The sequence below is a fragment of the Chelmon rostratus genome, chromosome 21 (assembly GCF_017976325.1).
Source record: "Chelmon rostratus isolate fCheRos1 chromosome 21, fCheRos1.pri, whole genome shotgun sequence".
NCBI classification, from domain to species: Eukaryota; Metazoa; Chordata; class Actinopteri; order Chaetodontiformes; family Chaetodontidae; genus Chelmon; species Chelmon rostratus.
In genome coordinates this window covers 20,433,666-20,444,868 of record NC_055678.1, presented here as the reverse complement: position 1 = coordinate 20,444,868, position 11,203 = coordinate 20,433,666, and the positions used below count along the sequence as shown (strand labels likewise).

General features: G+C 45.2%; 1 protein-coding gene across 4 annotated transcripts in view; it reads right to left on the bottom strand.

The window, feature by feature from the left end:
- Window positions 1–1,006: 1,006 nt before the first annotated feature.
- arhgap17a (Rho GTPase activating protein 17a) overlaps window positions 1,007–11,203 on the bottom strand; it is a 31,348-nt gene continuing 21,151 nt past the window's right edge. For 2 of the 4 annotated variants that reach the window (XM_041962291.1, XM_041962292.1), the window contains 10 exons: window positions 11,042–11,153; window positions 9,601–9,682; window positions 9,353–9,433; window positions 9,158–9,271; window positions 8,860–8,951; window positions 7,701–7,848; window positions 7,091–7,375; window positions 6,144–6,292; window positions 4,973–5,503; window positions 1,007–3,434 (listed from right to left, as the gene is read on the bottom strand). In XM_041962291.1, the coding sequence (XP_041818225.1) occupies window positions 3,286–3,434; window positions 4,973–5,503; window positions 6,144–6,292; window positions 7,091–7,375; window positions 7,701–7,848; window positions 8,860–8,951; window positions 9,158–9,271; window positions 9,353–9,433; window positions 9,601–9,682; window positions 11,042–11,153 (1,743 nt within the window). In that variant the 3' untranslated portion in view covers window positions 1,007–3,285. Of the gene's footprint in view, window positions 3,435–4,838; window positions 4,861–4,972; window positions 5,504–6,143; window positions 6,293–7,090; window positions 7,376–7,700; window positions 7,849–8,859; window positions 8,952–9,157; window positions 9,272–9,352; window positions 9,434–9,600; window positions 9,683–11,041; window positions 11,154–11,203 lie in introns of all 4 variants that reach the window. The other 2 variants (XM_041962293.1, XM_041962294.1) reach the window with 2 other exon arrangements.

The following is an 11,203-nucleotide window of genomic DNA, read 5'->3' as shown; positions in this document are numbered from 1 at the left end:
GTTTGTTTGTAATGTTCTCTATAAATAAAGTTTACTTGAATTGAGTTGGGGCAAAAATATCTCCATCACTCCTGGTGGTTGACTGTGGTGATAGCAGCAGACTGATAAAGGCTAAAAATGCCTTCAGTTTTGGAATAAAATAGAGTATATATATTAACAATAAACATCAAATAATAACGTTAGGCCAAAATGTGATTTTTATTTCATTTTATTTGAGTGTCCGGCCCCCTGGAGTTGGTGACCCCTGGTGTAAAACAATCAACCAGAGTGGCTTTTTAAGAGTTTTGACAGTAGCAGAACAGTGTGAGTACAAGGGGCATCACTGGCTACTGGGTTCAGTTTGGCCCGCAGATGTTTTGAGTGGTCGCTGATTAAGCCATTTTATTTTTTGAGGTGAAAATGCTCTTTAAATGTATAAGATCCCCAATTATAATTTTTCAGCATCTGAGCAGAGTGGGCAGAATTTACCAAGGAGTGCAGTGGTTTACCGAGAACAGTGCTCGTCACAATTTCCCAGAGCCCAAAGTGACGTCTTCAATGTTTCTTTTGTCCAGCCAACAGTCCAAAACCCAAAGACTCTTCATTTACTGTCGCAAATGGCAAAGAAAATCAGCAAATCCTTTCAACATTTAAAGATTGAACCAGCAAATATTTGACATTTTTTGCTTGAAAAGTCAGTTACAAAAATTAGCTCTAAAAGGATGCTACTTAGTTCCTTCATGTTTCATCATAAAGGTTCGTAAAACTTTTTTAAACTTACAAGTCTGCCAATAGCATGGCAGTGTTAAATCTGTGAAGTACCCTGTTGTCTAGTCATGTCTGTGAAAGCTGAGAAGTTAAAATTTCCCCATTCTGAAGTTAAATCAGCTCATTTAACCTGTAAATATCATAAATATCACCCTGATGTGCTCTGATTCATAATGATTCCCCTCCAGCCAGCATGAACAATAAGACATTCCTCAGTCACATGAAATATTACTGTCTGTACACAAACAGAAACCATGAGTAAATTAAGCGTTTCTTCATATACTTTATTTTCTTTGGAAAGGGGGTATAACCAAGCATTCATATTACATGTTTTTATTCCATATTTAAGCTCACCAGACGGCATACATACAAAACTATGGAGCTTAAAATGCAGCATAATTGTTTCTAGTTTAATGGCATTTGTCCGTCTTCAAGAGCCTGGAGACACCAAGGTCTCTTGATGCACAGGGATAAGGCAGCGAGGTACGGAGCAAAGAGAGAAAGGAGGGGACAACCATGCTCGACTGGCTCTGAAAAACAAAACTCATTTTCAGGGCAACTGCAGCATCCGAGACTTTCTCCATTGGTACCGTGTTGGGTCTCACATCCAAAAAGCCGAAAAGCAAAGCTTACACAGAAAATACAACAAAAGCTTTTTTTTTTTTTTTTTTGACCTGGCACAAGTCTAACACCACATCACTACTGAGGGTTCACAGCGCTGTGACTTCTCAGCTCAGTGGGAAAGACTGAAAAAAAAAAAATCCTCTAAACCAGTTGACTAGGAAACCACTCAATGGCCAAGTGCAACATCAGCTGAGCGTGCGTCTTTCTGTTCAGGGTGAAGAGGCTGGTAAGAATTGTCCTTTCACTACATTCACTCACATGCAGCCTGCTGTAACTTCATGGCAAATGCCAGGGAGAAACACAAAGATCGGTGGAAAAACAGAAAGGCCAAATACTGACTTTGTTCAGGCTGGGAGGGCGGTTAACCCTGCTACTTCTGCTCAGAAAACCCAAAGAAATCAACCAAAACACATTTAAATACACAACTTCTATGAAACGACACGGAACCATACAAGACTTCTATCGCAGAGGGTCCAGTCACCTTCCTTACATCCCTGAAACACACTTGTTGCCAACACAGCTTCTTGGAAACACTGTAGTAACAGGAGCCAAGTACATCCTCCATACAGTAAATACATAATGCTTCTTACATGGTTCTGGGAGGAACCGATAAGGCATGATTTACATTTAAAGACTGCATTAATTACGTCAAGCCACAGGGAATGTGTGTGTTGAAATCGGTAAATAAATACAGGAGTGAGGGGGGAAACGGTACAAAAATCAAGTGTTTGAGACGACTGGAAACCTGCAGTCACCAGCTACACTTGAAGCAACAGTTTTGGTTTTTACTTCTACCTGCTGACCCCCCCTCCCCTTGCTGTAGAAATACCTCTTCTTTTTAGTTCTTCTTCTTCTAAGACCATTTTCAACATTAAAAAATACAAAACACCTCACACCAAACTCCAAACGAGTCTCGTCGGTCCATGTTTTGGCGTTTCTCCCCCACCCCGACACCCCTCACGCCCCATTCTTCTGTTTTGAACTGCGGTGCTGGTGACACGGCAGTCTTCGGCTGTTGGCTGTTGATTGTCTGGAGCTCGGTCTGCAGGTGGCGCAGTATAACGAAAGAGGTGGCGTGTGTTGCAGTGTAGAGGCTCTGTGTCACGAGGCTGACACCATCATGGAGGTCAGGAGGACCCTCTGTGAGTAAAGAATGGCTAAAAGAGCCTGACTGGAAATGAGAGAAGAAGAAGTGGCGGTGTGGCTGGAGGTCAGTTTATAAACACTATAAGTCGAAGTAGTAGTCCATTATGGTGATTTGACATATAAATAGGGCTGCAATTAATGATTAATAAGCGGATTATTTTCTTTCAATCATTTGGTCTGTAAAATGTCCACAAACTGTGAAAAATGCAAGTCACAATCTCTCGAATCTTTCCCACAAACTGCTTGTTTGTAGTGTTTTTGCTTCCATTATATAACATAGATGAGGATAACCTGAAATGAGCATGTAGTTTTTCACTTGGAATGATGTTAATATGTGTGTAGGAGCTGCTACAGTAAATGCCACATCTATTAGCTAGCATGCACATCCGATGTTTTTACAAGCTGATCAAAGCTGATCCCAGTTAGACTGCTGACAATAAACAGAAATCATCACAGGTGTAACTGTGGTGACGAGCAGCTTCCTCTCAAAGCATCAACACGTTAACTTTGTCTATTTGTTGCACCAGCCACACGAACACAATCTAACGTCAGAGCCATCGTTTACCACGAGCCGCGGACCTCCATCATGGCTGCCAGGCGGTGCGTTATGTCCCATTCAAGTCCTTCATACAGGCTGGACAGGGGGGATCGTAACAGCAGTGAGGGGGGGTTGCAGATGTGGGCTGGGATGAAACGCGAGCAGACTACATGAGGCGTGCATGATGGGAGGAAATGCGTGGGGGCACTGGACCGGAGCGTGGCGTCTCCTTATAGGACAGTGCTCTCAGTGTCCAGGTCACAGTCTTTGGGAAGAGGCAGGAGGGAGGAGGAGGAGGAGGAGGCCGTCGCTGGCTGCTGGTCTACAGCGAGCTCAGGGACCAACGCTCGACTCAGCCCTTTGAAAGACATCGCCGGGTCTGGAGAGCAAGAGAGAAGATGAAGGATAAAACAAGTCACATGGAGCAGAGAGTGAAGAGCAAACTACCACCAGCATGTTTTTTTATAAACATATTACAAAACAATAATAAAATCAGCTAGAAGAGATCATCTCAGTTGCCGTTAGTAAAGTTAATGTTTTGCATGCAAGCAGGCACTGGCACAGAACACGACACAAACATCCTACAAGGATAAATACACTACTTAGGGCCACATTATACTGTATGAACAATGGCCATAATCACAACCATGTGCAGCTTCTTCCTGGAGTATGAAAACATTTAACGCTGCTGCAATTATGCCATCCGACGCAGCGGTGTAATATTTTCCATCAGCTCGAACAGCAGCAGAGGCTCAGCGGTGAACAGCAGTGCTGTCAGGGCCAACGTTTGGACAGCAGGTGGCGACGTTCACCCAGAGACGGTGAGCGGCGAGCCACCAGCTGTGGAGGCGGGCGGAAAATGTGAAGTGAGCTGAAGCAGCTTTGAAATCAGGAGCCGTGAGAGCAGAGCAGTGGAGAAAACGGAGCCGGAAACCCCCAATTTACATTTGAGTGCTTAAAAAAAAGAGCTAAGAGTGTGCTAGATAGAAGACGACTGTGCATTGTGAACATCGTCTTCAGCTGGGACGTTAGCGACCAGACAGCAACATTCAAGTTATAAGCATGCATGTCAGATCTACACATACAGGTTTAAAAATCACCCACAGACAATATCCAACGTTTCACGTGAAATAAACAGAACAGAAACTGATGGGTTCACATCTCAGTGGCCGACTGAAGAACAGGGATTCATGATAAATGACAGCCCTGATGACGACATGTCACGTTCCATATGGCGACATTTAATATAAAGTTGTGTATTAGATGGCTGTTGAACATATGAGCCCACCGGAGGGAACAAGAACTGGCCTGTCTGTATGAGGAGCGTGTAAAATAACAAAAAACTGAGTTGCAATGAGGAAATGTGGCTAATATCATTAAACTCAATTAGTCTGTGTACAGGTGGGTAACAAATTAGAAGGAAAACCCAACAGAAAGTGTCTTTCGACGAGGATCCTACGTGGTTTGTCATTGTTTGAGGTTTGACTGGCGCATCATCATACATCATTACTACATCATCATTGCGTCTTGTCTCATGGCACCACACCGTTGAGTTAGCAGCAGGGTTTATCTTGATGCACGGACATTATGAGCAGTGTTAAAGGGCAGGAATAGGTCCCTCACTAACTGGTCCACAGAGTGACAGTGGTGCATCAGGGCTGAGTAAATGATATCTGAGAGAGGCAGCAGGCAGAACAAAATGGCTGTGGTGATGGGTAACAGTACTAGAGGCAAAAAAAAAAAGTGCAGGTGCTGCCAGTGAAAAGGTCAATTAACAACAAACCTCTCACAAGTGAATCTTTAACCTGTGGACGTATTACAATGCAAGACTGTTAGAAACGGAGCACATTAGTGTCAGTGCATACATAGTAAAAGCAGAATATTTGACATGCCATAAAAACATGAGACAACACTCACCCATCATCTTGTACGCAGTGGCACAGATCCCATTGGTATCACTGGCCGGCGAGGTGGGCTGGGGTGGGGGCGGGACGCTCGGTCTGTTCCGGGGTTTGGGGACGGGCCGCGGCCGGGGAAGGGAGCCCGACTGGTAGGGAGACGGGGACGGAGGAGCCACTGCATCCTGGTTGGCAGTGGAGGGCGGAGGGGTGTCTGGAGGGGTTGGGGTGCCCGGAGGTGAGGGGTCCGCGCTCCGCTGGTCCCCGAGCAACGCTGGCTGCGTCGGAGGGCTGGCCTGTGTCGGAGGCTCTGGGGGTGGATGGCTGGGCGCTTGGATTGGGGGCTGGTTACTGGAGTGGCGTCTGGGCGTGGCACATGGCTGAGGGGTGGGAGAGCTGGGCGAGGAGGGTGAGTGGCTGGCTGGGGGCTTGGGAGTGGGGCTCAGGGCCTGGGATGAGCCTGAGGAGGAGGCGTGGTTCACTGAATTACAGGGCTGGCTGGGTGGAGGGTTTGTAGGTTTGGGTGGAGCAGGAGCCTGCTTCTTGGTACCTGAAATTTAACGATGAATCTTGTGACTATTGGCAGAAAAGAATAAAAAAACACGGTCTGAGAGTAAACATGCTGCGTCCATCTGTAAATGTTGACATGTCAGGACATGCTACTAATAATATATTTAATAATATCTATAATTAACAAACAAAAACTATTTCTTTAAGAGCCAAAAAGGACAAAAGTGTGAATCAATAAATGGTAAAATAAACAGTGCCCCTGCATGTATGGTCTACCTTTGACTTCAGGCTGAACTCAGAAATCACAGCATGACGGTACACTGTTAAGTACACTCAGGGAGGTCTTGTGCGCTCATAAAGCGACACAATGGCCGAGCTCTGTGAGTAAGTCTCTGTTTTAGAGGAAGCCAGTGCATGTGACAGTGGAGTGAAAATCAGAGTTTGGTCTGGCAGCTATATGATGGATTAGCTGTGAGTGTGGGGAGGTTTCAGCAGTAAGAGCAGTGTATGATGAGTCACATTATGGATTAGCAATCTTAGGGTCTCGTGATTAAAATGATTAATTATCAAATTTGAAATATTCCCAAAACGGAAGAAAACATTGCTTCCATGTCCAGTTTGCTTCTTAGTACCGCTTATGACCTGGATGACTGACAGTCTTTGTAGAAACACGCTCTTACCTTTGCGCATCATATGCGGACTGGGCCCCATGGATCCAGCCCCAGACGTCCCAGTGCCCAGCTGCCCTGCAGCCTGGCCCCCTCCACCAGAGCCGTTCCTCTGCAGCAGAGGGGTCTGGGCAGGAGTGGAGTCACGAAGCTTTGCGTTGCTTTGGACAAGAAGACAAAAATAAAAGTATTTTAAACCTCCAGGCTTTCTGAAACTCTGCTTATACAACAGCATCCACTCATGGGTGGTCTTCATCGAAGGTTTGAGCTTTTAACACAGATACAGCACAATTTTTAAGAACAAACTTATCGACGATATCAAGTGCTGCAATAATAAACCTCACAAATTTAATCTGTGTTTCATCCAATTGTACCTTCCCGACAGCCTGTAGGACCAAAAGAATGCTGAGCTGAATAGTGTTATCTGTCTGGATATGAATGTTGTTCTTTCACCAGCTAAATCAAAGACACCCTTCAGTCGTTGCATAACAGGCACCAATGTCCAGGCTTCTCAAAGCAGTTTGGGCCAGTTAGTGTGAAGTTCCTGCTGATTCCAGCGATTTGGGGAGGAAGGCAGAGGGATGGGAAATCGAGAGGCCCCGCAAGTGACTGTGAGCAGAATGACAGCAGCCATTGTTGTTGCTGTATCTGTGGGCTGAACTCAGACGAGTCTGCATAGCTGGAACTGGTGGTGGTGTAAGAAAACTTGTGGTTTAGCTAGAGAAACAAAAAGCTGAACCATAGTGGCTGCGAGAAGGGGCTGTGTCTGCGACATACCAGTGAAACATGCATTAATAATCTGCTATCCTTCAAGAAGCCAATCAGACTGACCTCATCCGTTCTCAGAGAAGGCACTAATGTCTTCCCGTAACATCAACACTGAAACCATAAAAGCATGTCTGCCCGGCCTGCTGTGTCATTCTCCACCAGCAGCAGAGATGCGGAGAAGCAGCCCTTACCTGAGCTCCTCTGTGTGCTGGGCTAGAAGCTGCTGAGCGGCTGCCAGAGCAGCCAGGCCCTGCGCCAAGCTATGCTGGGAAGCGTCAGGCCCTACGCCCCCTGATGGAGCTTGTGGCTGGGGCTGGGGCTCAGCTGAGGGCTGGGGGACCTGCCCGGCGCCGTGCCCCTGCCCTGGAGCCTCCACAGGGGGTAAAGGAGGCTGGAAGGCGGGTGAAGTGTGCTGCTTTCTACCTAAGGTGTTACTGCCTCTACGGAGGGTGTGGTCCGAGTGCTTGTTAGTGGTGCTACACAGGGAGAGCGGGGAGACAGTGAGGGGGAAAAACAAAAACACCAAAGCTTTGATCAGAAAGTCACAGATTAGACCAGGACAGAGAATCACCAAAACCCCAGAGCACAGAGAGAAGTCATTAAAGTGTTAATGATCATATTATAAAGATCTACCCCAAAATTAACCAGAGCAAAAGAAAAGGACCAGAAATTGATTAAAGGCTAAATTAATTCCAAAGCAATTATTTGGAGTAAGTAACAAATGTTGTGGGCCAGAGAAACCTTGGAAACTCGAGAGGTTTCCTGGAATGTAACCCTACTGAGCAACTCCAGGGTGATTACTTGTCTTTGCGGGTCGTCTCGTTCTCCGGTCCCACCATACTGACAGGCCTCTTCCTCTCGATGGTGCCGCAGTCGTAGTCAAGGTGATTGTTGTGGTTGGATGCAGGTGTAGGCATCGCAAACATGCCGGACACATTGAACTCCACATCTGTGGGAACAGAGAAGAAGACTCACCAAAACAAAGGGCTTGTTTGAACTCGTGCAGTTGAAGCAGGGACCGCTTGGCTTCAGCGTGTAGAAAGGTGTCGCAGGGAGGGGGAAAGGGACTCGGATTATCACCCCCTTTTGTTGAATCACACAACAAATTAAACTGCCCTTACAGGATCAACAGTCCATCACAGAAGACAGTCATACATACATTCATACCAAGAGGTAATTACAGGTCTCAATGCTTCCACAAATTGCCTAGAGACCGTGAGAGGAACCTCCCACAGAAACAGCCAGGAGTCAACCGAGGTCCAGCACAAGTCACCTCTCTGTATAAGCACCACCGATACCTTTGTCCATCTTTGAAATTTACAAAAAAAATGCAATTCATGTCTGCCAAAGGCTGTAATCTTATCAAAAATTAGGTTATTTGATTCTTCACTTTCCCCGTCTGATGTCACCAGTCCCTACAGGTAACTAGTGCTGACAGCACTTCAAAGCAGCGCACACAATGGTGCCCATAGATAAAGCTCACGAGTGTAGACAGTCCATCATCTTTGATTAGGAAGCTAGACCAGATCAACCATGACAATAAAGCAAAATGTTTGGATCAAAGAAGCAAACAAACAAAAATCAAAGTATCTTAAAAATGGCAGCTTTTGGTCAGAACGTTTGTTGATGTGAGGGTATATTTCCATCCACTCTGCTCACTTGATTTGGTCTGTTCTTGACAGAATACAAGCGGAATTAAGGGGAATATATGACATCTGTTTTAAGTTTTAAGGTTTCAGTGTAGCCTTCAAGATGACCTTCACAGTATAAACCACGGTTTGAGCCAGATTCTAATCTCTTGGTGTTTGGGAGCTTGATTACTGCTGACTCTTACCGAAGAGTTAATATCAATCACATTCACTGAGCATCTCCGGGATGAAACAGACCCTGATTGGCTACAAAGAGAAAAAACAGAAGGTCTGATGGAAAACGATTGCTGTAGAGGAAACCCTGAACCTACCCTCTGGAAAGAACCAGTCAGCATGCTGGATGATGGGCTCCACGATGGCCACCACATGCACAGAGGTAGCTGCAGCCATCTCAGCCAGACTCCTGGGTGGACACATACAGATGAGCAAAAATGAGATGCTTTCTAACATAATGAGTGGCTGAAATAAGCTGAAATAACAGACTGTTGTTTGTATAAATGTCCGCCACGCCTCTCAGAGATCATCTATTCCCTCCTGTTTTAAACTATAACTAACATGTAATACTGCATTAGCAATATTATCTCCCTCTTCCTCTCCATCCCCTCTCACCCTTCAGTCTTGGCCCACATCAGATTGGGTCCCAGGACGATGGCGATGTTGCTAGGAGTCATTTTGTTTATCTCGCTGTCCTGAGCCAGTTTGGTCAGAAACTTCACCAGATACCTGCATGAAAACAGCTAATGAGCACAGGTGGAAACACTGTCTCGTGCAACAGGAGAAACTGAAGCATTGCTGTTGACTAACCTCAGGTTGGTTCTGTTGTTCTTTGGTAGCTTATCACAAACGACCCAGAGTGCCTGGAGCCTCTTGTCTGGGTCTGACACACTGGGAAAGACAACGAAAGCAGAAAACATCATTCGTCAAGTTTCCAGACGGCCAAATGTCCAAAATTAACAATCTTTTAATTTCTCTCGCTCTCAATTTGCTGCACAGTGATAGGTCCACTCATTACTGGTCCGTTTTATTCCCAGTAACAATGTTATGAGCCTTGCCTGGATGCCTGGATCCATTCATCATAAAGCTGGTAAGTCATCAGAGGTTCAGGGAGTTCCCTCAGGTAGGACTTCAGTGCTCCTGCAACCACATATTCACAGATACTTTGAATATATAAACAACTTTTCCAGACAAACAAACACCCGGAGGAAGTTTCATTATATCGTTCAAACTGGTAAGTGAATTATCAAATGCATTTAGCAAAATATAAAATACAGTAGAAAAATCAGTCTGTTGCTGCAGAGGGAGGTTGTCTTTGTGAATTCTTTTGCTCTTTTGGTCTTAGGTGGCAGCTTTGAGACGGGGAAGGGAGTGAAAACACAAATATCCACTTTTAAATATGCCCGAAGCGACAGAACCTTCCTTGTTTTGGGATTTTATATCCTATTACTACAATTAGAGAGTGGTTTGTGGGTTCATGTGCCCCTCCATTCCTCCAATCCACATTCCTGCAGTCCCCTCCAAACTTGCCCCAAGATTCAGGGGACCTGCCTTCATGTTTGTTTTCAGTGTTCTTCATCATTTCATGTCATTTTCAATGTTGAATAAACTCATCAGTTTTAGTTTTTATTGTTTTCCTTTATTCTGAAATACAGAAGTACTTTTTCCACCGTACCACACAAAGTGTATCGTCTGGACATACAACATAAGAAGAAGAGGAAGAAGACAAAGAAGACAAAGATGTAGAAGAAGAAGAAGATGACAAAATGAAGAGGAAGTCAAAGACAAAGAAGAAGAACAGGAGGAAGAAGACAAAGGCGAAGAAGACAAAGACGAAGATGAAGAAGACAAAGATAAAGAAGACAGACATGAAGAAGAAGACGAAAAAGAGAAGGAAGAAGACAAAAGACAAAGGAGAGAAAAACGAAGAACATGAAAAGGAAAACAAAGACGAAGATGAAGAAGAAGGAGAAGAAGAAGAGGAGAAGAGGAAGAGGAGGAGGCATATTTTAAGGATATTGGTTAAATGTGGGGATGAGATGTGCAGAAACTGTGGAAAAGAACCCAAGTGTAGTCAATGTGTGAGGAGTCATGAAGCATGGCGAGCAGACTGTCCAGAGAGGAAGAAAGAGACACAGTCATGAGGAAGCAGCTCGGAAAGACTCAAGAAGAAACTGAGAGCAAATCAGGTAGGAAGCGTCACTAACGCTGTTTTTGTGAGGACAAGATTAAGTTCTGAGCCTTTCTGACCACGGTGATTAACTGTGTTGCTGAGGCAGAAAGGAAATCTGACAGAACAGAAATAGTTGCTGATGCTGTGAGAAGGTTTTTGGATATGGTGTGAATTACTGGACAGGAAGTGCAGGGGCTGTTCAGAGGGGCTTTCAGGCCCTCCCAAAGTCTAGGCTGAGAAGGCTAGTTTCTATAAATTTGAGAATTGTCCCAAGTAATAGACCAAGACATAAAAAAATACAAACACAGCTCCGGTTTGGGACGTACCAGCGACAGCGTGGGGGTCCGAGTAGAACTCCTCCAGTTGTGATGTGGAACAGTCCAGCGCTGCCTTTAGCTTCTTTAGCTTGGATGCCCCTGCTGCGATCCTGAATAGACCCTGACACACAAACACACACACATAAAGACAAATAAACCACAGTAACATCA